Genomic DNA, 26,081 nt, shown 5'->3' with positions numbered 1-26,081 from the left:
GATGCACATGCCATCCATCGAGCTGCATGAAAAGCTGTGTTTTTGCACAGCTGTGGGGAACTATGTGGAAGAAAAACATACAGTTTGAATTATGCATTGTGTAAATCAGAATATTGAAGGCTGCATTAGCGTGGAAATGTAGTACATGACTGTCACTTTTCCTTAAGGAATGCATAAGTGACAGTGGCTCAAAAAGTCATCCTCATGCACACATGGATGCACTAACAGGACATGAACAAGAACACAGATGGGTGAACTGACAAGCTTATTCACTTGCTCATTACCCACTGACTCACTCAGGAACATTCAATTTGCTCTATGCTAAAACAGAAGGGGCTGACATCAAAGTTGTGTAGAGTTAAATTTACTTATTTTGCTGAATGACAAAAGTCTGGCACAAAAAACAACCAAAGTAACAAAAAAATAATGAATGTTTAAATCAAATAACAGACAACCATTGGTCTCTTGTAAATGGGCAGTTTGACACAAAATAGACATAAATGCAGCAAGGTCCAAATGACTTTTTTTTGCCCAGGTCATGTGCAATTTTTATATCTTTGTAAAGGACTTAAAATGATGATGTTGGGGTTTCTGCAAGGGACCTCCCTCACCTGTTCCTATCTGATGTAGCCCCCTATAAATAACCAATTTCATCATGTGAAACAGTTAAATGGCTGCAACTGACTCACTACAAGAGTCATCTCATCCTACGATAAATGGAGCCCAAACGATTACCAGTCAATGTGTCTCTATTATGGAGCAAGAAAAATAATCCACAAGTGTTATTGCTCATAGGTGAAATGAGAGTGGCGTTGTTTAAACCCTCCACACATCTGCTCCATATTAACATCTGCATTCAATTGTAATTACAGATTAATGCTCTAATTACCTTTCTGTTTAAGACATAACAATCCAGGTTTCCTTGTGTTAGTTTTGTGTCGATTGGACTCGCTAATCAAAGCACTTGTGATGCAACTTGATATCTGAGGTGGGAAAACATCATACATTACCTAATCCCAATAAAAACTCACGTAAAGAATTATGTAGTGATAAAAGAGTTATAGACTCGCTGTGCCCACTGAGGTAGATCAAATTTTGATCACTTTGATCAAGTATCTGGTGTCTTGGTGGCTCTTTTGTTTTTACAATGTGCATATCTGATGTGGATGCTTGCATGTGTGCAGTATAAAAGGGAAGTGAGTTTTTGTTTTGACTGTTTCCTGTGCTATTTTTTTTTCTGTAGTGATACACTTTGTCGAGCTCCTCCTTTGCCAGCTGCTGTGGACAATCAGACAGAACTGACTAGAGAATTATCAATCAACCATCTGCAGTTTGGGTGGAACAAAGGAGAATATAAGAGCCCCAGAGTGCTGAGCAAAGGGGAAGGAGGTCTGACAAGACGAGCAAACAGTGCAGCAAGTGATGGGAGGCACCTGGGCTTAACAGCCCAGAACTGGTAGAACAAAACCAAATGCTCTGCTAAACCCTGGGGCCACCCAAGACAAGCAAGAAAGTGAGAATCAGAGAGAGCATTACATAATACAGACAAGTAACAGTCAACAGAATCACTAGCTTATAAACACATAAAGCGTATATTACATCTTTGTTAACGGTTTAGAAGTCAAATATGCACCCTAAATCCACATCACTAGTGATGCATCACAAAAATAACTCTCTTATTACTGTGTAACATTAACTTTATCATACAAACTCATATTCCAAATTGGATACCCTCATTTCAACAACTCAACCCACCAATCCATAATCACACACCCCAATGTAATAGTACACTAATATTTAACTCACCCCATCCAGCAAAAAAAAAAAAATCAGGTTTAGAAACCTTTGCCTAGGATTACACAATTTTGGATTAAATTAAATTAAGAGAACATAATTTATAATTAATTAATGGCTGTTTGTGGTTAACGTCATGTGCTGCCAAGTTTATCCAGTATCCTAGTCTAATCTTTTATCTGTTAATGGTCCCTAAATCTGCAAATTTAGTAGGTGATAATCAATTCAATAAACGCGATTTAATGCACCTGCTAATTTGATTCAGATGTGCCGATAATGTACAGTCTGATTCTTTAAATGTACAGTGCACCACAGTCTGCGAGAGGGTCCACTATCCACCATTGCTGTGAAAAAAGATGGTCCATTGGAGAGAACGGAAATTACGCAACACTGTGTCTAATTTAAACTATTGTCTTTTTTCTCAACAGAAAATAATACTGTAAATGAAAAAAATTCAATGGAACACTTTCTGTATTGGATTACGGTAAAATGACACCTTGAAAATATCATTCACAATTCACAGCGGTTTGATCAAAGGGAACTACATTGGCCCTGGCTGTCACTCAGTAGTGTAATGTAACACCATTTCTCTTGTCCATTTCTCCATCCACAGTAGAAACTCCTTTCTACTCTGGATTGCTCAATTTCAATCCAAATATTTGTATCCCTCCTTCATCTACAGAAAAAGTGCAGAGACTGATCTAATAGTGTACACTGTTTTGCCAGACAAACAGTGATATTAGATACATGACACACTCAAATGCCTCATTTGGCAACGTTTTAAAGTTGGGGCTGGTGAAATGTCAGCGTAGTGATGAAAGAGGCCACTTCTCCACCCTGAGGATGTGATGTGCATGTGGAATGGCCTGTAGATTTAGAACTGGTTCAAAGCCAGCTGAACCGTACGTGACCTGCTGGCCTTTTCTCCACGCCTCGTGTACATTACAGAGATATTATGTCATCACTGTGGTGCTTTGTATGGTGACAGTATCTGTCCACAAGCTACTGCTGCTGTGAGAAACCTCCATTCAGCTCTATTTAACTCAGAGTCAGAAATGCAGCAGGTAGGAAGAATCCACAAGACCAGGTTCATTATAATTAGAATGAGAGGCTTTGCTATTTATAGAACATCAAAGGTAGATGGAGGGGGGGGGGGGGGAGGGGGGGGGGGGGTATTGATGTGAAGTAGTGTGGGACGCTGCAGCCTGAGGATAACAACATTGTCTCCTCTCCTAGGGATCCTGCTATTCATGTCTTGTAAGCTGGAGAGAGAGAGAGGGAAAGACAGCAAACAGTGAGGGCATCCTGTTAATGCAAAGGAAGGACCACTGTCTCAAAACAATGCTTGTCTGTGCATGTGATCACTGATTCGCGTTCTACAATTATGCTGCCAGCGCTGACAGACAATGACTGTTTGAATGTATGTTGCTGTCATATGTTAACATATGTTCAAATACAACTAAAACTGGGAGGAAACCCGCATCCTGTGGAAAGTAGCAGCAGTCAAAGATTTCTCCTGCTGAAATGCCTTTTCATGTAAACATAGGATATACTAGAAATGTGACTCAGTTGAGTGCTGATCTTAATCAACTGTGTCGTTAGCTTAGAATGAGCCACGTATGAAATGGATTCCCTTCCATGGACTCAGCCATGTTGCACTGTGAAGTTTCTATAGTAGCTTTCCCTATGGAGCTATAGTAGGGCCTTTCTTATTTTCACATTGAAGTGGCAACTTGAGTTTGTGAATCCACAAGTTGGAAGACAAAGAATAATGACTGCCGCAGGTGCTGGCTAACCATTTTCCGTTGTGAGAAGTTTGAGAACTCAAATACTTTGTATTTACTTGAGGGCCACCATAGTTTCTCTTAGGGGAGTGGTAACACAAGGGGTATTTACTTGGTTGTAGCTGCAACTTCACTGCTGGATTCCACTAAATCCTTCAAAAAGGTTCTTCATGACAGTGAGAAGTCAGCAGTCAATGGTGTGTGTGTGTGTGTGTGTGTGTGTGTGTGTAAGACAGAGCAGGCATTTAAACAAGTTTTTCAAAGTGAGCATACAGGATTAAATGTTCACAAAAAATACTAGGCTGATGGGTCCAGCAGTATGTGAGATCAGCTGCAGACAGACAGATACATGCACGTGCAACAGGCCCCACTGTGCTGGGCATACAGACAGATAATGACCCTGTAAAACAGGACGAATAATGAAGCAGAGCAAACTTGCTGCTGTTCGTCTGGTTGATCTTGCCAGAATTTATTCAATACACAAAGTGCTTTAAATTCTCTATCCTTAATTTCATTGACACATTCGCCAAAATTGAACAAATTCCATAAAAATAAATCACAGTTGACTGCAGCCACATAGTGAAAGTAATTTACATTATCTTACTGATATTATCATTACTCATTACGAAGGAATGTAAACATTTCTTCATATGTATTAGTTCTGTACCAGCTAACATTTCTGTTGACTGTACTCAATTCAAAACCTTTGGCTTTTCATATTCCCAGGTTGGACAGCAGCTCATAGCGGCATATTAGGATTTACATTAAACATTTGAACCATGGAGCTAGCCAAGTGTGCGGGGGCTTTAAACACAAAAACACTTGAACTCTACATTGAACTCTGAGCGGGAGTTGAAGTTAACAGAAAATAGCGTCCGCCATTTTCCACATCCTCAGGTGGCTCAGGTGAACACAAACTACAGCACACACAGTAACCACAGTTTAACATAAAAAGTACGGGAAATAACAATCTACCTCGCATATTGATACTTTTGTGATTTTGTAGTTGTTACTTACCTGTAAAAAAGGACAAATAATGAAGCAGAGCAAACTTGCTGACGTTCATCTGGCCGGTTTTGCCGAAATGACAAAATTACGACAGTTACGTCATAAAAAACAACTCCGTTACGGCAGGCGCTCTTCCGCCCTCTGCTGTCTGCAGCGGTATACATGCATTTCCAAAATAAAAGCCCTTGGGGACTTAAGTTAACTCACTAAGACCTTAAAATATACAGCATCTCTTATACAAAATGAACAAGTATATTCAGTTACATCAAAAATGTGACGACATACTTTGTATGGGTCTCTCTCACACACACACACACACACATGACCAAACACATGATCCTCTCCAGGCTTACACCTTGCAGAGATAATAGAAGTACACTGCCAGATTTTGCATTTTGTTATTAAGATCCTTTCAAAACATCTCAGAAACAGAAAAGCCACATACTTGACTGTTGCAGCACTGTACAAGTGGGTCAAGGACAGTCATTTATAGACAGTTATTTATATCATGAGCTGTAGCCAATTAAATCAACATGTCAACCTGAAACCCTCTGCAGCTAATGGGCTTCCATCAACATGAAAGATAGCTTGATAAATATCAAAGGCGGGGACTGACAAGAGAAGAGACAGCTCGATATTAATGATAATACAGGATAATGTAGATGGAGAGGGGTGTTGTGGAGCACGGATCAGATATGCATGGATCAAAGCGTCAATATAGTTCACTTAACAAAATTATCTAGCTGCGTTTACTTTTGATTATGATCTCTCCCCAGAGAATGGGTTATGTTAAGAGCTGAGACAATCAATCATACTGCCGCCCGTGTGCTGTGTTTATGAGCTAGAAGGCCTCACAACAAAAGAGGCCTGCTTCTCATTGGTTATTCTTATGTATCAGAATCAGAATCAGAATTACTTTAATAATCCCCAGGGGGAAATTGCTTTTTGTTACACACAGCTCCAAAAGAATAAGAATAAGAATAAACTTCAAACACAAAGTAAAATATAAATATCTAAAAGTATGAATAAAAAAGATGTATTAAAAATTATTATTACAAATTATTACACAGAGGTAAATTACTGCACCAGGTGAGTCCAGAGTCTTATAATAATAATAATAATAATAATAATAATAATAACAATAATACCACTACTACTACTAATAATATATAACAACGTGTACCTTCAGAGTGAGGAGATGTGTTATATACTACTACTACTACTACTACCAACAATAATATATAACAACATGTACACTCAGAGTGAGTAATTATACTACTAATTATAATAATAATAATAATGATAATAATAATGATGATGATGATAATAATAATAATAATAATAATAATAATAATAATAACATAATATATACAACAACATGTACACACAGAGAGTAGATGTGAAAAGTCACTGATTCAACAATAATGCTCACTTCACTAAACATCTATTGGCAGTCCACACTTACTCTCTGCATCACGGAGGCAAAAGTGTGGGAGTTATTCTTCAAACAGAGATTGTTCACAACTATCTGTGAAATTCTGACATTTTCACTTAGCGGTCTGAATAAGCTTTCACAGTTTTTGTGATGTACAGGAACATATGCACAAATAAAACATATGCACCAATCTTTATCTTTGGCCATGAATGTTTTTAAAAGCACTGTAAACTGCAACCCCCAACTCCTCAGGAAGATAGTCCTGAGTGTATTTTCTTTATCCATTAACCTGTGAAAGTAGCGGTAGGGGATGATGAAGAGCTCCTCTGAGAAAATCCCTCTGGCTAAACCAAAACCTCTTCTGGATTGTCTCATCCAAATAGAAGCATTCAATCCTTAAGACAGCTTTGTGGTCAAAAATGATGCGGTGCACAGACTGCAAGCGCGGGTCAGGAATAAGTGCTTTAGGATCCACTTTTACAGAATAGAGATGTCAAAATGATGTGGAACTGATACCTGGATCAGTTTGTCTTCTGCAGACGTCTCATATAAACCAACGGAGCCCATGAAAAACATCAGTGAGGTGTACGAAATCTCTAGAAATTTAATGTTTCGATTTTTTAGAGAAAAGAGATAAATGAAGAAAGATGAAGAGTAAGGATGGATATATACCTGAATTGACTAAACCCCACCCCTTAGTTACTGTTCTTATACTTGTCAAACTTTTCATTGTCACACACATCACACTTTCTGAAGTACACAACGGTAACTCAAACAATGGGTCCTTTACTATTGTAGACAAAAGTGGGCCTCTCATGTCACCAGCGTTCCCTGATTTTCTCACTGATTTTGTCACTAGCTAATTTAGCTAACATTAGCTTCATGAGTTTGTTGAAAATGCTTCCAGCTGTCTGACTCTTTGAGTGCGGTAAAAGGTGTTGAAAATATTCACTCACTAACATTACAAACACGAGCTCATGCTAAAAGACTGGGGCTAAAGCTGCATGTCCCAGGCTGAAAAGTCACCATCCACACCAGATGATCCATGTAGAAGACATGGAAATAAACAGCAATACATTTAGTATTGCATTAGTTAGACCTCATATGATGAGTATGATAGGGAAAAAAGCTTACAGCAGGTTCTTATTTCTTTGAGGACTAGTGTGGTTAGCAAACTCCTGGGTCATGCTCCAGGACTAGCTTTCACACAGTAGGAGAAATCCTACACAATGTGAGTTTTACTTAATGTGCAATCCCAAAAACTACTTATGACAACTCTCTTGATTGGATAATCACTTATTAGAAGGGGGAGTTTAGCCAACATCAAGAGGATGGCGAATGAACCTGCTAACACCCATCCTTCCCACACCATTCCGAAGGTTTTCCCCCAAAACTGTTCATCACTTTGTCAGCAGCGGTAACAATATCTCTATGAAACTAACACCCTGTCATCTCCATAGGGAAAGATGGAAAGGTAGAGATTTCTGCAGAGATCTCTCTAAAGAACCTGGACATATCGCTCTCTTTTTAGTGGGACCATCAAACCTCCAGGGCTCTCTGAGATGCCACAGGGCCAGTTGATTGATTCCACCCCCAGAGATTAATCTAGATATTGACTGTGTGCGGTGTGAGTGTATCTAGGTGTTTGAGTCAGGGAGAGAGAGAGAGAGACAGCGTCTGATAGAGACAGAGCCAGTAGGCTCAGTGATCTACAGCCTGTTTAGATCCTCATTTCCCAGAGTTCATAGCTCTCTTCCATCAACCCGCAGGCAGGAAGCCAAGCCTTTGCTCTCTCCTCCACGGTGGTCTAATTCATCCTCACTTAGGAAAGGTAAAGGCTCGCTCTGTCTGCCTCAACAGGTCCAAAGGCAACTCAATTTTATCACTTCACTTTGATCTGCATTCTCCGTATTTCTCCTCTTTGATTGTGCAGTGTTGATCTTTTTGTTTGTATGCAGCATGTACTCGGCGAAAACGGAAGAAGGCGCCTCGATCTCTGTAGAAATGCTTTAAACAAAGGTTAAATAGGTGAAAATATAGCCAAGGGAGGAAAACAGCCTTATTACGAGACACATGCATCCACCCACGTGCAAGCAGGCATAAAAAACACACAGAAAACACTCACAGGATTTTGCACACTTGCACTCCTACACACACAGTCAAGCCTCTAATTCAGCCACATTTAAATAACTTCCTCCAAAGCAGATGGTAATAAAATGAGGCTTTTTTTTTTTTTTATATCACTCCACTCTGGGCAGGTAGGTGCACCTGGAGCAGGTGTGTGTTGGTGAAACCGAGCCAAGAAATGAATGCAGATTTGCAGTTCTTTATATCCAGCTGTGCATTTGTAGCTCTGACAGACCTTCTCTGCAGTGCCACCTCGCTGACACACGCACAGATGGCCGTTCACAGCTGATGACAAATGGCTGGATTTAGTGAAGGGGTAATATTTCTGTGAGTAATAGTAATGACATTTTAAAGCTGAAGATGAAACCCTAACTTGTGATGATTGATCCCAGACTTGCTTTTAGTCATAAGCAGTTATATAATGAAAAGCCGGGGAAGTAATAAAATATGCTAATGACATGGTGGCTGTGTTTTGCCTCACCAATTATTGTTTGCACAATTTATCAGGCTATCGATGAGTTTGGAGGAGAAGCTATAAAACCTAATGTTGTGGACGGAGGAGACCGACTTGGTTGGGGAGTGCAGCAGTCTCAAATGTTTACTGATTCATTCACATGTTCGTAGAGCCGTCAAATTAACTTTCAATGAGCCATTAAAATACATAATTTGATACCAACCATGCCTGAGAACCTGGAGCAGCAACATCAACATCAACCATTTCATGCTTCAATGTGCCTCACAATGAACTGAAGTTAAAACAGAGCCCCTGTCAGACCAGAGAGCAGCTGAGGGACTTATTTATTAATACTGGAGTGACCAGGCCTGGACCAGGAAACACATGAGCCAAATAAAATAGAAAATGTTAGCGCAACAGATGAGCAAAATAGTTCGTTTTTTATTTCTTAGTTTTCTGGCGGGCTTTTCAGCAGCCACACTTGACTGACAGACAGGGTCTTTGTCTCTGAATAGCAAAAAGTCACCTGAGTGCTCTGCCTGGGATGTGTCTGTGAAGCATTTTCTGAGCAAGTTCACATAGTGAGGGAATTTTGTAAAAAATGTTCTGGTAAAACTCATAAAAGTATTCTGAGTTGTAGAGTTGTAGCTACTAACTTTTTTTTTTTTTGGGAGACCAGAGAGGAGTGCATTACAATAATCTATTGCCTGCCAATGATAAAAGCATACATTAGTCTCTCAGTGCTCTCTGGAGAGAGTTTACCTGACCTTGCTGTATTTGAGAGGTGAGAGAAAGCAGTTTGGCCACATCATTAATGCACTGAGCAAAATTTAAACGGAGACCACAGACGCTTAGACAGTATTTTGTGATTAGAGGCTCATGATTTAAACTGTGCTGCTAGATAGTGCCATTGTCCCCAGTGCACAAAGTAATGGCCCATTTAGTAAGTGGCTAATAATAATATCATCAACAACAAATAATGTCAAAGATGTCAATAGATGAAATATACATTATCAGCTGGCAACTGGTGGTAGTGAAATGCTCCCCACCATGTTAACTTTTCATTCAGTGTAATTAGAGAGTTGTTGTACGCCACATTAGAGTCTTCGGTGACAAATGACTTAACAAGCTACACAGGGAGTCCTAATTATTCTGCAATTAGAAATGTAATTATGGGTTGCTCCAATGGCTTGCTTGCTAGCTGGCTAGCAGTGTGAGGGAGCCAGAGACGGAGTAAGCATCGCATTTAACAGTCAGGCTAATCTGTTACACATGGAAAGGTAGATTGGCTTGACTACTTATACTTGTGGACTGTACTAGATGGAGTTATGTTGCTGAGGTTCGGGACCCAGCGCAAAATACTGCTTCAAATCTACTGAAAACAAGAAACAACTAGTGATCAGTTGTTTTGATCTAGGGGCAGGTAGGTAGTGGGTTGAAATTGCAAACCCTGAAAGTGTTGTGATGTAGTCTTAAGTCACCTATTAGAACAGCAAGTTAAACAGCAAAGGTGGTGCTGTTTATGACGGTGGCCAAATTTAGCCAGTTAAATGACTGATAATGGATTGTTATTATTAGAGGTTATTTCATTTTTATTTTTCTTAGAAAGAACTTCAATTTGTTGCTAATTAGAGGTTATTGCAACTGATGTCTCAGTTTTAGATCAAAATTATATATTTTTTAACATGTTTGTTTTTCCATTTTTTCCCAAGAAACTTGGAATACCAATAAAATAAAAACCAATAGAATAAAGCATTGCCATTTTTCTCTGACATCCATTGTACAGGGCCTACAATATACAGCCATTATTGAGTTTTTATTGCTGAGTTTTTAACCTTTAAAAAGTCTTTACTTGTTACTAGTCCAGCATATACAATCTATACTAAGTTCGTTAAGCAGAATCACCTTGCACCATATTAACATTTCTCTTGCTCAACAATGCCAAGATGCCAAACCACAAATAAGCAACACCCACCTCGTCGATAGTGATGTTACAGCTGAAGACCACATCAACGTTTCCAGACTCGTAGGGTGGAAAAAGTCAAACGGTGCAGTTTGACTCCTGTGAAGATCATTGTTTAGTAAAATCCTTTAAAAACTATAAACTCAGTAAAATGTTCCCAGTTCTTGAACTGTTTTTGGACCAACAATTTGTTTTAGCACATTTCTAGCTTTAGGTTAGACATTTGCACAGGTTTGGTCCAACTCACCCAAGGTCGTGTTATGATCTACAGTGGGGCAAAAAAGTATTTAGTCAGCCACCAATTGTGCAAGTTCTCCCACTTAAAAAGATGAGAGAGGCCTGTAATTTTCATCATAGGTACACTTCAACTATGACAGACAGAATGGGGGGAAAGAATCCAGAAAATCACATTGTAGGATTTTTAATGAATTAATTGGTAAATTCCTTGGTAAAATAAGTATTTGGTCACCTACAAACAAGCAAGATTTCTGGCTCTCACCAACCTGTAACTTCTTCTTTAAGAGGCTCCTCTGTCCTCCACTCGTTACCTGTATTAATGGCACCCGTTTAAACTCGTTATCAGTATAAAAGACACCTGTCCACAACCTCAAACAGTCACACTCCAAACTCCACTATGGCCAAGACCAAAGAGCTGTCAAAGGACACCAGAAACAAAATTGTAGACCTGCACCAGGCTGGGAAGACTGAATCTGCAATAGGTAAGCAGCTTGGTGTGAAGAAATCAACTGTGGGAGCAATTATTAGAAAATGGAAGATATACAAGACCACTGATAATCTCGCTCAATCTGGGGCTCCACGCAAGATCTCACCCCGTGGGGTCAAAATGATCACAAGAATGGTGAGCAAAAATCCCAGAACCACACGGGGGGACCTAGTGAATGACCTGCAAAGAGCTGGGACCAAAGTAACAAAGGCTACCATCAGTAACACACTACGCCGCCAGGGACTCAAATCCTGCAGTGCCAGACGTGTCCCCCTGCTTAAGCCAGTACATGTCCAGGCCCGTCTGAAGTTTGCTAGAGAGCATTTGGATGATCCAGAAGAGGACTGGGAGAATGTCATATGGTCAGATAAAACCAAAATAGAAGTTTTTGGTAAAAACTCAACTTGTCGTGTTTGGAGGAGAAAGAATGCTGAGTTGCATCCAAAGAACACCATACCTACTGTGAAGCATGGGGGTGGAAACATCATGCTTTGGGGCTGTTTTTCTGCAAAGGGACCAGGACGACTGATCCGTGTAAAGGAAAGAATGAATGGGGCCATGTATTGTGAGATTTTGAGTGAAAACCTCCTTCCATCAGCAAGGGCATTGAAGATGAAACGTGGCTGGGTCTTTCAGCATGTCAATGATCCCAAACACACCGCCCGGGCAACGAAGGAGTGGCTTCGTAAGAAGCATTTCAAGGTCCTGGAGTGGCCTAGCCAGTCTCCAGATCTCAACCTCATAGAAAATCTTTGGAGGGAGTTGAAAGTCCGTGTTGCCCAGCGACAGCCCCAAAACATCACTGCTCTAGAGGAGATCTGCATGGAGGAATGGGCCAAAATACCAGCAACAGTGTGTGAAAACCTTGTGAAGACTTACAGAAAACGTTTGACCTCTGTCATTGCCAACAAAGTATTGAGATGAACTTTTGTTATTGACCAAATACTTATTTTCCACCATAATTTGCAAATAAATTCTTTAAAAATCAGTCGATGTGATTTTCTGGATTATTTTTTTTCTCATTTTGTCTCTCATAGTTGAGGTATACCTATGATGAAAATTACAGGCCCCTCTCATCTTTTTAAGTGGGAGAACTTGCACAATTGGTGGCTTTTTTGCCCCACTGTATGTGTGCGATGCCATATTGACCCCTGAGGGAGAATTCATTTTTTCAGCAGGGGTAGCCGTGTGGGGTCAGGTGCACAACAGTAACCTTGGTGATATGGTTTCGCTGCCCTACTTTAGGATATTGAAGGGCAGACAGTTTCTATACTGACACATTTTTTATTATCTTGTATGATGATCAATAGATCCTTTCAGTAGTCTTAATGACTGAGACTCGCCTGGTTCCCTCATGACTTTGACAGAACAGTCCTGCCTCACAGGAAACAAGCTACAAAATAAGTGAACATATTGTTGATCATTTCAGGGTCAGTGTGTGTGTATATGTGCCATGTTTGCAGGCAGTTCTGGGAATCATGTAAGACAGTACTGTGTTGTAGTAATGAGGTACTCGTGCCAGTGACGACAGATGAGGGCTAAAAGGGTATAGGCCTACAAACCCAACCCTGAGCTCTGGATGACCTGCCAGCCTGGCAGCCTCACTCTGTTTTTAGCCGTTCAAAGGCTCACCCATTTTGGAAGCTGTGGGCTGCATTTAAATTGGTGTCCAAACCACACACACAAGTTCAGATACACTGTGAACTGTTGAAAGCATTGTTGGTGTGTGACATGCCTCGCAAAAGGAGATTTTTTATCTTTATATTTTCAAGAGCCAGGTTGCAAGATTAGAGGCATTTAAACATAAGCATCTAAAAGGAATAATTCAACATTTTGTGAACTATTCTTACTTGGAAAACAGCTTGTCTGGTTGTTTTCACACCTTTAAACAAACCAGATATAATGTGTTAATTAGAGCTAACATGCAGATTTTGGTGTAATCCTGTTTTCTCCATTTGAGTTCTTAGGTGAGGTCTTTGGTAAGGTTTTTACTTTCTACTTCTCCTGCACACGCTTTTGTTTACTTACATTAAATTAAATAAAGGTGTATTTGAGTATATGTAGGTGTAGGTGTGTCTATATAGAACTCAGCAGGTAACACAAGCATACAGGCAGCACAGCTGAGATAAAGAATTGCAACTCCAAAAACATTTGGGATCAGACTTTTAATTGGACTTAAATTCACATAAATAACATTGGTTCATATATATTTTGTATATTATACAACTTTATATAATATATATTTCCCCCTATGATTTACATTCCTCTCTGGCTAAAATTATCTCTCATATCTATGGAAACAGAAAGCCTTGCATGAATGCAACGCTGCTCTTTTTGTGCTGTTTATCAAGGTCCAAACGCCAAAAGTAGAGGAGTGTGTTTCTCATGAGTTGTAAAAAATAATTTCTCAAGTTACACAAACAGAAAAGCAAAAAGGAGAATCTATTGCATTGGATCTAGGGTATTACACTGCACTACAAGGAGTGGGTAGCTATTGAAAATCATTCACTGTATATATTTTACTGTATTGACTTGTGACACAAATAAAGAAAGAGCACTGCAAACTATCTGATATGCATGGCAATGAACATTTCGTGTCGGAGTGTTCTTGTCATGGTATTTTTTTTGGATTAAAAAAAAGAAACGAAAAGAGAGAGAGAGAGAATATGCTTGACAAGATAAGAAACCCCATCATGAAGATAAGGAAAGAGTTATGAACCTGCAGCAAGGTCACATAATCATGCAATGACCCAGCCAAGCACACTTGCACAGATGAGTTGAGCTTGTCAGTCTGGATCACAAATCAACACATGGCCCTTTCGAGCCTGTGACCGACATTATTCAACAAGATGGGTGGATATCTGGAAGTCAGGTAACATTCAATAATCTCCCTGACGGAAAAAATAACCCTTCCCTCATAGTGGAGCCCCTCCTGTCTTTAACCAGTGGATTATCTCTGTTACCTGTAGCGCTCAGGTTATCAATGCCTCCATCAAACATTCATGACTGACACATCACACAGTTGCCCCTAAATGAACAGGTTGCAAGGTACACTGGGAGGCCATGACATGGCAGATTTTCATCTTTCCATAGCTGAGAGTCACTGGATCTTAGCTGTAACTCATGAACATGAGCAAGTTATAGCCTGTCAATACAAATGTTACATGACATTCAACATTAAGTGCATACCTGGTGATGTGTATTGAGAGCGAAAAAGACCACGAGGTGTCTGTTTTTTCATGTCAGATGTAACAAGACCTGCCTTTTTCAACACAACCCCCAGAGTCACTTTGTCACTATCCCTCACTACAGTTTCCTGCTACAAAACCTCCTAAATCTGCCTAAACTATGATACAAATTTGATTGTCTGAATCAGAGCCGCTACCTGAATATCAAACCAGAGAGAAACTGTCAATCACAATAGGCCTTCAAATCCAAATGAGAAGCAAAAATGGATCTATCTGTTTCTTGAATACCGATGGGGGACAAAAAGTAGTTTGAGGTCAAGACTGTTGTATGACAGTGTGTGATGAAAAACAAGATTTGGTGAACTACAGAAATTATCCAGTGAACTGGTGTGGGATCCTATAATGTTTCATGCATTTATCACGACAAGGCCAACCTAAACGAAACATGACGTGTTGGTTTTCGTGTGTATGTGCGTGTGCATGTGTTAACAAATCACAGAGGAAAACACAATCATGCCATGACGTTGCGACGGACAGCAAGTGTTAACCCCCTCCTTCCCTGAATATTTGACAACAGAGTGGACTTTTTTTTCAAACAGCTATTAGTTTATCATCATTTCATATCGTCATGATAAAAATCGCATTAACATCATCATAATCGTATCCCTTTCCTTAACAAGACAAAGGTTTTATATGCTATTGAAAAGCACCATGAGGAAGGAAAGTCACTACTTGTGTTCACAGGACTGAGAAAAAACATTTAACTCAACATTCCTTTAAGTGGCTAGATTAGGTGTTTTATTATTGCATTAAACTTTTTAATGTAGTTAATATCTGGCAGCCATCATTAATTATGGACCATAAATCCTTTTCTAAATATAAATTGGAAAATAAGGTGTTTTGAGAAGAGTGAACACAACCAGCCGTCGTGCTAGTTGCCACTTTCCCTCCCCATTACAACCCTGCCACCTGGCTCCATCCTACTTTCATACTCATAGAGGGGAAATAGTGTTAATTAAAAAGTGCATCATGAATATGTTGATATTAATAATAAAAGTAAACCCTCTTTTTTTTGTCATAAATAACACTTTTTCCTCTAATATTCAATAAACCTCTTATTATACAAGTCGAGTAGTCACATGATGAAAATCTACCCCCGTGATCTTGTTAATATCTGGGAGCAACGTTAATGCTTCCCGAAGCTTGGAAGCTACGACCCACCAATACAAACAGGACTGCTACGTCAAATCTAGGAAGAAGATCAAGGAAAAGACTAAGACTAGCAACAACCACTTACAGCTACTGAGGGTACAACACATGAACATGTCTCTGCATTTTGCTGTTTAATTATGTATTTATTTATCTATCTTTTTGTACTGCGGGCGAGGCATTAATGAATCTCTCTGTTCACATGTTGTAACATCAAACTGTAAATGTCTGACGAGAACATTCCCTCCTTGGTCTTCTGCCTAGAGTCAAATCAGGAGGAAATTTAATCAAAAGGAAGACCTTAAATGGTCAAGAAAACCAGATGTCCAGCCCTGTCCTCAGTAAATCTAGGGCATCAGATGAATTTTAGGTCAAGAGACCTTGTTCCCATTCACTGATGGATTTGCAAAGCATTGGCTACAAACTAATAGGATTGACATTTTCCCAGACTGGTGTGCATATTTCCAACACTTTCTAAATCCATAAGAAAGTAACTGGTCCACTCTTAATGTAAAGGATTGAGCAGAACTCAGTCACACTGTCAATGTCTTTCAGCTCCCAATCAACCTGTCAGTCACCGGGCCTGAGTGGACTCTGCTCGGCCATTGGTGGGCCTTTCTCAGTGGCACGTCTTCATCCCCGTCAAGTATGGTGACTCTTGTCGGCACAGACCCATCTGCTGCTGCTGCTGCTGCTGCTCTTGAAGATCTGAGGCCACACCATCGACAAAGTCGGGGACGGGTAGCCCTGAGAGTATCATGACGGACTTGTTCCAGATCATGAAGGTGGGTACAACGGGCAGGAGGAAGGAGATTTCAAAGGTGTGAATGTGCTGGGAGTTCATGGCATCATAGAAAGACAGTGAATTGTTGTCGTAGTCCAGCAGGACACCCAGCCGCCTCAGCTGCAGGCTTGCCTCCACCAGCATCTCCTTGCCATCGTGGCGCACCATAAAGTTGTTGTTGCAGCGTGAAAACACCCATGAGGATGAGTTCTTGCCGCTCCATTCATTTTTGGGGGCTGATTTGTAAGCCACGCCGACGGCATACCTGCAGGGAAGGAAGAGTTAGGAATGCATTAGTGATCTGAAACTACTGTCCTCTTTAATGACTTTACTTGCACAGTCAAGCTACCTCATGCTGAGGACACACAAGATAGGCACGGGCCCTTTGGGTCTTTCCTGCATGAAGAGGTCTACTTCAGAGCCAATTAGTGAAAAGAATATAAATAGGATAAGAATATACACAGTGTGCGTCTGTTGTGAGTGCGCATGTGTGTGTTTGCGTAACAGCCTAGATTTAAACTCCCAAAAGAAAGATATTTCAGTTTATCAAGCCTCCTCGCAGGCTTATATAATGCACTCTTGTGTGTGTGTGTGTGTTTCTTACCATGTGGATGCTCCAAGCAGCACCTCCCAGTAATGGCACCCACTGTCAATGAAGACATTACCAGCTGCGCCATAGGAGCCTGTGCCGCTGAAACGCTCTGGGGTGTGGCTCTTCTTCAGCGAGCTCTCGTCCTTCTCCATGGTCAGACAGTCGTTGGACAGACGCAACTTCTTGTGGGCCGTCTTTGGGTCCAACTTGAAGGGTTGACCTGGAAAGACACAGAGTTTTGTGTTTAAAAGAGTCCATTACTGAGTTTTGGCAGCTAATGTTGCTAATGATAATGACCACATAATCATCTTTATCACTAACACCATTATTATCTTTTTTTTGCAAAATAGCACCTCTGTATAAAACATAATGCATCATACCTGAAGGAGAAAGAAATGAATGAAAATAACTACATGAACATAATATATCAAATAGAAATAAAGGCTAAAAAAAATCCATGCAGTCCCTTTATGTTGTTGTTGTCCTTTTTCTGGCTGCTCCCTTCCGGGGTCGCCACAGCGGATGATCCGCTTATAGATTTTGGCGTTAGTTTTTTACACCGGATGCCCTTCCTGACGCAACCCTCGCCCATTTTTGGTAGCCGGGACTGGGAGGGAGTCAAACCCGGGTTCCCCAGGCCGATGGCATGCGCAATTATCCACTGCGCTACCGGCCGGGAGCATGCAGTCCCTTTATGTAATCACTGTAAATCACAAGTCATTTCCAGTCTTTTTAACATATCATGACACATTTTTGTTTTTCTCCTTATTTATGTCTGAATATTATGAGAAACTTCCCGTACAGGAGAGCGCAGCAACTGAAAGCAGCCATAGTGTAACTTTTAGCTTTAAGCTCTTTATTTTACATACAAATCTGAGACAAAATTAGGCTGTCAGCTTCTCAGTCAGTAGCGGAGCTCCTAACTGAACTAAAATGAACAAAAACCATTCTGTTCTTGGCCCAAGTTATACATCCTCTTGCCAAGAGGGCACAAACAGGGAATGAAAAGGCCATTCTTTCCTCTTGGATCAGATGAGGTAGAAACCAATTAGGCCAAAAGTTGATTCTTAGTAAAGACTGAAGAATGTATTTACATGTGTATTCTTTGTCCAGAGTGGAAAACATGTCTAATAGAATCAGATGTCTTTCATTTAACCTTCCTTGGGACAGTCATGGTCAACCCATACAGACTTAAAAAAAGGCATACAGACATGGTACCAAAGTTCCACAGACTTATAAAAGATATATAAAAGATGTAAAAGTTCATATAGAATGATTATAAGAACACAAAAGCATAATAAATGTGGTTATCTTGTGTGGTCATACAAAAACCATCTATCAGGGGATTATGTGCAATGTAGTCTTCATTTTTCTTACTTTTAACTATCTTTTTAATTATTTGTTTTACTTATTTGTTGGTAATATTTTTTAAGAGGGTCCCTCTCCAATACATGCTGGTGGAGAGAGCTCTTGTCATCTTTTTGCTGTGAAAGCACTACTTTAACTCTGCTGGGTGCAGTATACATATGGCCGTTGGTAGAGGAAAGAAGAACCAGCGGAGGAGAGAAACTAGAAGGAGACAACGGAGGCGTATGGAGGAAAAGAAATATAAACCCTGTCTCCCCATCGTTACTATGGGCAACATGAGATCGCTGGTAAACAAGGTGGAGGAGCTAACAGCGTTAGCCAGGAGTCAGATGGAGCACCGGGAGTGTAGTCTGGTGTGCTTTTTGGAGACATGGCTTCATCAGGACATTCCTGACGACAATGTTTCCATTGGTGGCTTCCAAACTGTTCGGGCCGACAGGGATTGCACCAGGAGCGGTAAGCGGAAAGGAGGGGGGTGCAGTCCTGCTCATATTACTATCAAGGAGCGCATCTGCAGCCCGGACATTGAACTGTTTGCTGTTGATCTTCATCCACGTTGCCTGCCACGGGAGTTTTCACATGTTGTCGTGGTGACTGTTTACATTCCTCCTTCTGCCAACCCAACTTCGGCGTGTGACGTCATCCACTCCGCCATAGCCCGGGTACAGACTCTACATCTGAGTGTACTCACTGCTATCTCTGTCTTCAACCATGTCACCATGGCAAAGGCACTGCCCAACTTCACCCAGTGCGTGAACTGTTTCACCAGAGAGGAGAGGAGCCTGGACTCTGGACTCACCTGATTATTATTATTGTTATTATTATTAGAATTATATAATACAGCTCCTCACTCGGAGTGTACATGTTGTTGTATATCATTATTATTATTGTTATTATTATTATTATTATATAATACAGCTCTTCACTCTGAGTGTACATGTTGTTATATATTATTATTAGTAGTAGTGGTGTTATTAGTATCATTACTTTATTCTTATTCTATTCTTTTGGAGCTGTGTGTAACAAAAAGCAATTTCCCCCTGGGGATTATTAAAGTAATTCAGATTCTGATTCTGATTCTAAAGCAGTGATAACTATCTGTAATATTTGTCCACTTGGGACAGCAGAACAAGCTATAAACACAATACAGTATCACCTTACAAAGCTGCAATGGAAAACATGTTACCATACAGCAGGTATAAAGCAAAAGTATTTGTTTGAAGTCATGTTTCTGGAGACCTGATGAATGTGTGTCCAATTTTCACTCTCCTTTTAGCTACTTTTTTGGTCTCTTTAGCTGCTAAATGCTCCACTATGTTCATCAACTTGTCGCTAACGTCTGTCTGTGGTCTGCTGCCAGGCAGATTTTATAAAATAGGTTTATTAGAGATTTTTTTCTGGAAACAGCTGCCTGTTGTGGCTGGAAATTGGGGTGATGAAAGCAGTGACAATGAACTAAAACAGTATAGTTGTGGGCCATGAAATCAAAACGATGAGCCAAGAGACGCTAAAACGTAGCTCTGTAGAGCTCACGGGAACTGCAGAGTCTGTGACAATTCTTCTCGAATTCATCAATATGAGCAACACCTTTTATATTAGGCATTATTTGATCCATTGTAAAAATTAAAATATTGCTCAGTGCAGTTTTGAAGGTCCTACACACAACATTCAGAGCCCTCTAGCTGCTCACCAAGGCTCCGGCCTTGGTGATGGGATCAATAGTGGAAAAATCAACACGCCAACCAGCGGAATAGTAGGAAAGATGTACATCCTCTTGATTTCCTAGTGTACTTTCCTTGTCGATCGACATTGCTCACAAAAGGGTAACTTTTTCTCTTGTTTCTCTTGTCAGAAGTTGTTTGTCTCATACACATTGCTTTTTCTGTCTGAGATGCTGCTCTTCTGACCATACTAGTGGTTCTGAATTTCATATACAGAACTTGGCTTAATAAAGCTGCTGTAAATATGTTTTCTTGATATTTTGGGCTCATGATGACTTAGTATTGTCGAGTGGAAAAAGGCACAAGTTACCACAAGAACAGAGGAAGAAAGCGCTGACAGTAAGAATAAAAATTAGAGCAAGATTTAAACTCAGAGCAGCAGCAAAAGACAAAAATAAATAGAAAGCCGACTGAGAAGCCCTCACAGAGAACTCACAGGGAGAGACAGAAGAGGATACTGTTGAAACACAAGGGCGAGAGTCTAAACTTCAAAGCCTCTCACAGCCTTTGGTGAAAACATTTCATAACAGTGGAGGAAGCCACCCGGCATTCTCATTCTGTGCCTCCCATCACACAGACTTGGAAATTAGCTGAAGGAAATAGCCTTTGCTTCCACTGCAGTAGGTAGCGGTCTGGGCCATTCAGTGGAAATGCTGCTATCCGGTTGCAACAATTCAATTTGCAGTGACACCAGTAATTTGGGTGTAATGGGTGGAAAATTGAGAGGGTAAAACTAGGTGAGTGGCAGGGAGAGAGGAGTAAAGGAGTAAGGAGGAGAGGAGAAGTTGAGGGGATAATATGAGGCTGAAGATTGAGCAGAGGAGCCCCTCTTTACGTCTATGTGTGTGTGTGTGTGTAGGCTTCATGGAGGTCAGCCACGTCCCTTCCAGACCTGACATTTAACTCTGACACCTCTCATCTCATCTCTCAGCCTCCCTGAGCCTCCCACGGCTTAATGAGCAACACAATGAGGACCTCCTCCCCTCTCTCTATCTGTCCTTTCCCTCATCTCTCTTCCCCCGTTCTCTCACCCTCATCCTCTCTATCCTCTCTCCTCTCTCACACACTCCCCTCCAATAATCCGCGTGGCGAGTGTGTGTTACCGCGTGTGGATATGAGACGACGAGGCCAATGTGCTGCTGGCAGCCAATTACATTAATGCGCTCTCTTCTTTGAACTGCTTATCGCTGCCAGCGCAGCCATTTCCAAACATTGGAGCTCTGTCATGCCTTTCCAGGGGATGACTCCTGAGAGCCCAGGCTGGGCCTGAGGTTGGGGAAGGGGAGACACACGTGATGGTAGAGGACAAGCAGACACACACAAAGAGCATCAACTCCGGCCTACACACAAGCATACATACAGTAAGTGGCTAAGTGGAAATGTTTTGAACCAATGCCAGCAGGGTTCTTGTAAATGGAGAAAGCCATGCATAATAAGCTTGGGTTTAAATGGTGAATTACTTGTATGTGAGAATAAATGTACATAAGACTAGCAGGACACTCCAAATGGAACTAAATTTGGAGGTTTGCACAGGTAAAATGGCAGGTGTGCTACTAAAAGAACCTTTGCACTCGGTTTTAATTGCCAAAGTGAACTGTTAGGAATTTTTCCGATGCATCATTGTGTGCAACTGGTGAACTCTGTCATGTCGTGCAAACAGAATGAGTCCCAAAGCTCATCAGTGGTTGACAGTACATTTATTGTGCTTAAGTGATATTTTGAGGTACTTGTACTTTAACTCTATGTTTTATGCTTTATGCTACTTTATACTTCCACTTCAGAGGGAAATATTGCATTATCTCAAACACTCTTTACTCCATTACATTTATCTGACAGCTGTAGTTACTTTGCAGATAAAGATTTTACAAACAAAAAATAAAATCAGTTTTTAAAATGTGCTACACTACCATAGACCAACTGCTACACGCACAGTTTTCAAGAATAATAAAACAAAACTAGAATATACAAAATAATAATAATAGTATGAAAGAGGTCATTTTACATTACTTTTGATATCTCAGTACACTTTGCTGCTAATTACTCTGTTCTTTTTCCTTTACTTGAGGATCTGATAACTTCTTCTGCCACTGTTGCAAAGTCTCCATGAAATGAAAAGACCTGAAGTTGCAGTGAGCATAGTGGTATTTGCTGGCAGCACTCAGAGAGCCAAATTTGATTTCTTCTGGAGTGCCACACTGCTGACCTAAAGGCGTAAAGAACCAGTGTGTGGTGTAATATATCAGCATGAAGACCAATTCAAAATCAGAGAGCAGGGACGGACTGGGAATGAAAAATGGCTCTGGACTTGGCTCGACTCAGACTGGCCCACCAAACACAGAAATTGGGGTGCCACTGGCTCAGTCCTCATCTGTCCACTGCAGATACACAATCCTCAACCTGGGTGAGTAATCAGTGTACAGTTTATTAGTATGACATTATGACATTATATAAATAGGATAATATATTGGTATAATATTCATATAACCATTATGCAATGTTAGTGCATTCATACAATTTCGAATAATAACATACTATATACTGTACTCTACCAGTTTAAGAAATAAACAACCAACATTCAGCATTTAAATAGGTTTTGTTTTTTCATTAAATCCATGTACAAGATAAATGGTCTACATGGTGGTTAGTCTCTAATTCGTTAATGCTAAGCACTAACTTGTCAATAATCATAACATTTAGGAAAAACTAGTTTACATCTACATCAAGCTTTTCTTGATGTCCGGCCCCATCCAGACTGTGATTGGTTGGTTCACCAAAAGCAACATTGATGAGTGCATCAACTTAATGATAAGTTGAACATATTTCCATAAAAGGCACCCGATATTGCTCAATAGCCAGAAAGCTAAACCCAATCCTTGCTTATCTTATCCCTGTTGTCTCCTGTCCTTGGCTGCATTGCACCTAACGAACAGTTAAAGTTGTGTTGCTGGTCTCAGTGGGCTGCTATCTCTGCTCTCTGCTGCCTCCAGGCTCACTCAGTGGAGATGACTGACTGCTAACTGTGCTAAATGAATCACTGGTTATTTTAAAACATTTGGCTGCATAGGCTTCAAGGGACTTCAACTTCTCCTGAGAGTAGATGTATATGCTTAAGAAAGTTCAGAAAGAGAAATATTTTACATAGGCTGGTAGAAACAACACCACATAACATACTAAATACCAATTAAATCACAACTCTGTGACAAAACAAAAATAGAGACATAACGGAATAGAGGATAACGGAATATCCTACAGACTTTATCTGTGATTAGTCTGCTGCTACTCTGTATTACAGAAGTAATTAGAGATGTTTCCAACTGTCTGCGGAGGTGATAACTGCTCTCTGCCTTGAAGCTGTACATTGTTGGGAACTTTATTTAATGGAAACTTGTGTAAAACACAAATAGAAACAGTACCAAGGAAAAATAACAGGAGAGAAATAAAAGGGTTGGGGGGGCATTTATAAAAAGCAATTTCATTCCAACTTCATTTCACTGGTGAAATATTTGCAGTGGAATAGCATCTGGGTAATCGACTTTATTTCAATCCAGTCAATTTCACTCATGCTTCTTTTTTTTTTTTTTTCCCTGGCTCACATTTTTGCTGAGGAATGGATTGAGCTGCCTCTGTAATGAGGGAGATAGAAAAAAAGATCCATTTTACTGCATAACTAAACAATTACTGCAGAAACAGTAGCATCAGGGACACCGAGAACTCTCTAGACACATCAGAGGTCTAACACAACCTTATGTCTTTTCACAGGTTTCTACATCTCTGTAGAACTTGCAAATCATTCCATGTCATTAAAATGCATGACTACATGCCACTTGGCTTCTAATTGGCTGATCCATATGTAATGCGGTATGTAATCCAACAGTGCTGACTACTTTCATGGGCAAGCAAAAACACAGATTCACATTGGTGAGATTAAAGATGCATCAAATCATGTAACACGGCTGGTGACGAACAGCAATTCCTGGCAATGTGAATTCACCTATATCTCATTATGTCTTCTCACCTTTTACTGGGCAATTTTTTGGCTCTTTCTTCTCAACTCCTACAAAACTGAAAATGTCTTTGTGTAGTGAAGTGTAAAGACTATCAGTAGACCCTGTTCGTCTCTGACTTAACTCAGTAAAAATGAACTCGGAGTCAGAGTCTTCAGAGACCAATGCTAGAAAAATAATTTTCCGTAAGGCCTCTGGGCCTGCTTAGAATATTACTGTGATTAAGAAGCTATTTTTTGAGTTAAAGTTTCTGTGATGGGTCACTAGAGTAAGATCGCTGTCACTGTAAGGTTGTGTGTTTAAAATGTAAGCATTCATTAAAACTCAAATTCAGACTTTCTTGGGTAAAAAACAAAACAAGCAAACAAACAAGAAAAACCTCCCAGCCAACTGGCACTTTTACAGACTCAATTAGTGCTAATCAGAATCAGAATCAGAATTACTTTAATAATCCCCAGGGGGAAATAGCTTTTTGTTACACACAGCTCCAAAAGAATAAGAATAAGAATAAGAATAAACTTCAAACACAAAGTAAAATATAAATACATAAAAGTATGAATAAAAAAAAAAAAAGATGTATTAAAAATATTATTACAAATTATTACACAGAGGTAAATTACTGCACCAGGTGAGTCCAGAGTCTTATAATAATAATAATAATACCACTACTAATAAAAATATATAACAACATGCACAATCATAGTAATAGTAATAATAGTTAATGTGTAATGCTAAAGCTCAGCGCTAATAAGCGTGTTCTTTTCAATCCATAGTCATAATGGGACTACATTTCTGCTCCAATGACAGGCCACCCAAAACCAGAAATATGTGATTTAAAAAAAATGAATATAGCTTTCTATTATCTGTTGCTACTGTGTATTATGCTGATGAGAAAAAAACTGATTGGGATGTTAGATTGCACATGTTCTGGGTGGCAGTTCTTATGAAACAAAAATACTGTATATATCAGACAGCTGGAAGTTAAATGCCATTAACTGAGATGGATAGATGTCAGTGCCAAAGAGCTGAGACTATGTCACAAATGTAGCACCTGATACTCAGCCATCTTTGCAGTTCTTGGAGCGTGACAACATGTGGACAAATTTCAGATTTAAGCGATGAAAAACAAGACTGGTGTTATATTCTAGTTTCCTTACTGTAGTGTCAACAAATCCCTTGAAAAGACCAAATCAAACAATGTGTATTCCAGTCTCTAACCGGTCTGTTGCACTTAGCCCCAATCCCGCTGGTTGCTAAAGAAGAAGTGTATAAAAATGAGTCACAAATGTGTGGTTTCATTTTTTAAAACTGGTACACCATCATTATCCTTTTCACTGCAACTCCTACTGCTTGCCGATATAGTTGGAGTTCCTGAATTATTAAGATTACTTAATGTGTCTTCATTCTGATACCCAAAAGGTGCTACTTGTTCCATGTTTATGTTAATCTATTTAAACGCAGAACCTTCCTATCCTTATCAAAGCCATATTTTAGAACCAGTTTGTCCTTGCTTCTCCTCTCCTGCTCTTTGTTGTGGATATTCTTTGAGCATTTTTCATTTGACATTTCACAAGAGATAGGAAATGCTGAGGGAGAGCAAAGGGAGTGACATGCAACAAAGGTCTCCCGCTGGAATCAAACCAGGGACACTGTAATCACATAGTGCACGTTATATCACTATGCCATGGTGACACCCCCCCCTCCTCCTTTTTTATCCTTCCCTTCACCTCGTTCTCTTCTTCTACTCCCAATGCTCCTCTCATCCCCTCTTTCCTCGCTTCCTCCGCACCTCCTACTGTTTGCTTTGGGAGCAGTGTGGTAGCTTGAGGCCTGTCATCAGAGATGCATGCTGGGTAAATATTATTGCAGGTTCTTTAACAGATACTGAAGAGGTATGTGCATTCCTGGGGCACCTTGACATGTGAT

General features: G+C 40.1%; 1 protein-coding gene across 3 annotated transcripts in view; it reads right to left on the bottom strand.

The window, feature by feature from the left end:
• Positions 1–15,387: 15,387 nt before the first annotated feature.
• Positions 15,388–26,081, bottom strand: part of mid2 (midline 2) — a 144,210-nt gene continuing 133,516 nt past the window's right edge. For all 3 annotated transcript variants that reach the window (XM_070837438.1, XM_070837440.1, XM_070837441.1), the window contains 2 exons: positions 17,075–17,282; positions 15,388–16,735 (listed from right to left, as the gene is read on the bottom strand). In XM_070837438.1, the coding sequence (XP_070693539.1) occupies positions 16,306–16,735; positions 17,075–17,282 (638 nt within the window). In that variant the 3' untranslated portion in view covers positions 15,388–16,305. The remainder of the gene's footprint in view (positions 16,736–17,074; positions 17,283–26,081) is intronic.

Source organism: Pempheris klunzingeri, chromosome 9 (assembly GCF_042242105.1).
Source record: "Pempheris klunzingeri isolate RE-2024b chromosome 9, fPemKlu1.hap1, whole genome shotgun sequence".
NCBI classification, from domain to species: domain Eukaryota; kingdom Metazoa; phylum Chordata; class Actinopteri; order Acropomatiformes; family Pempheridae; genus Pempheris; species Pempheris klunzingeri.
This window is presented reverse-complemented; position numbering and strand designations above follow the sequence as displayed.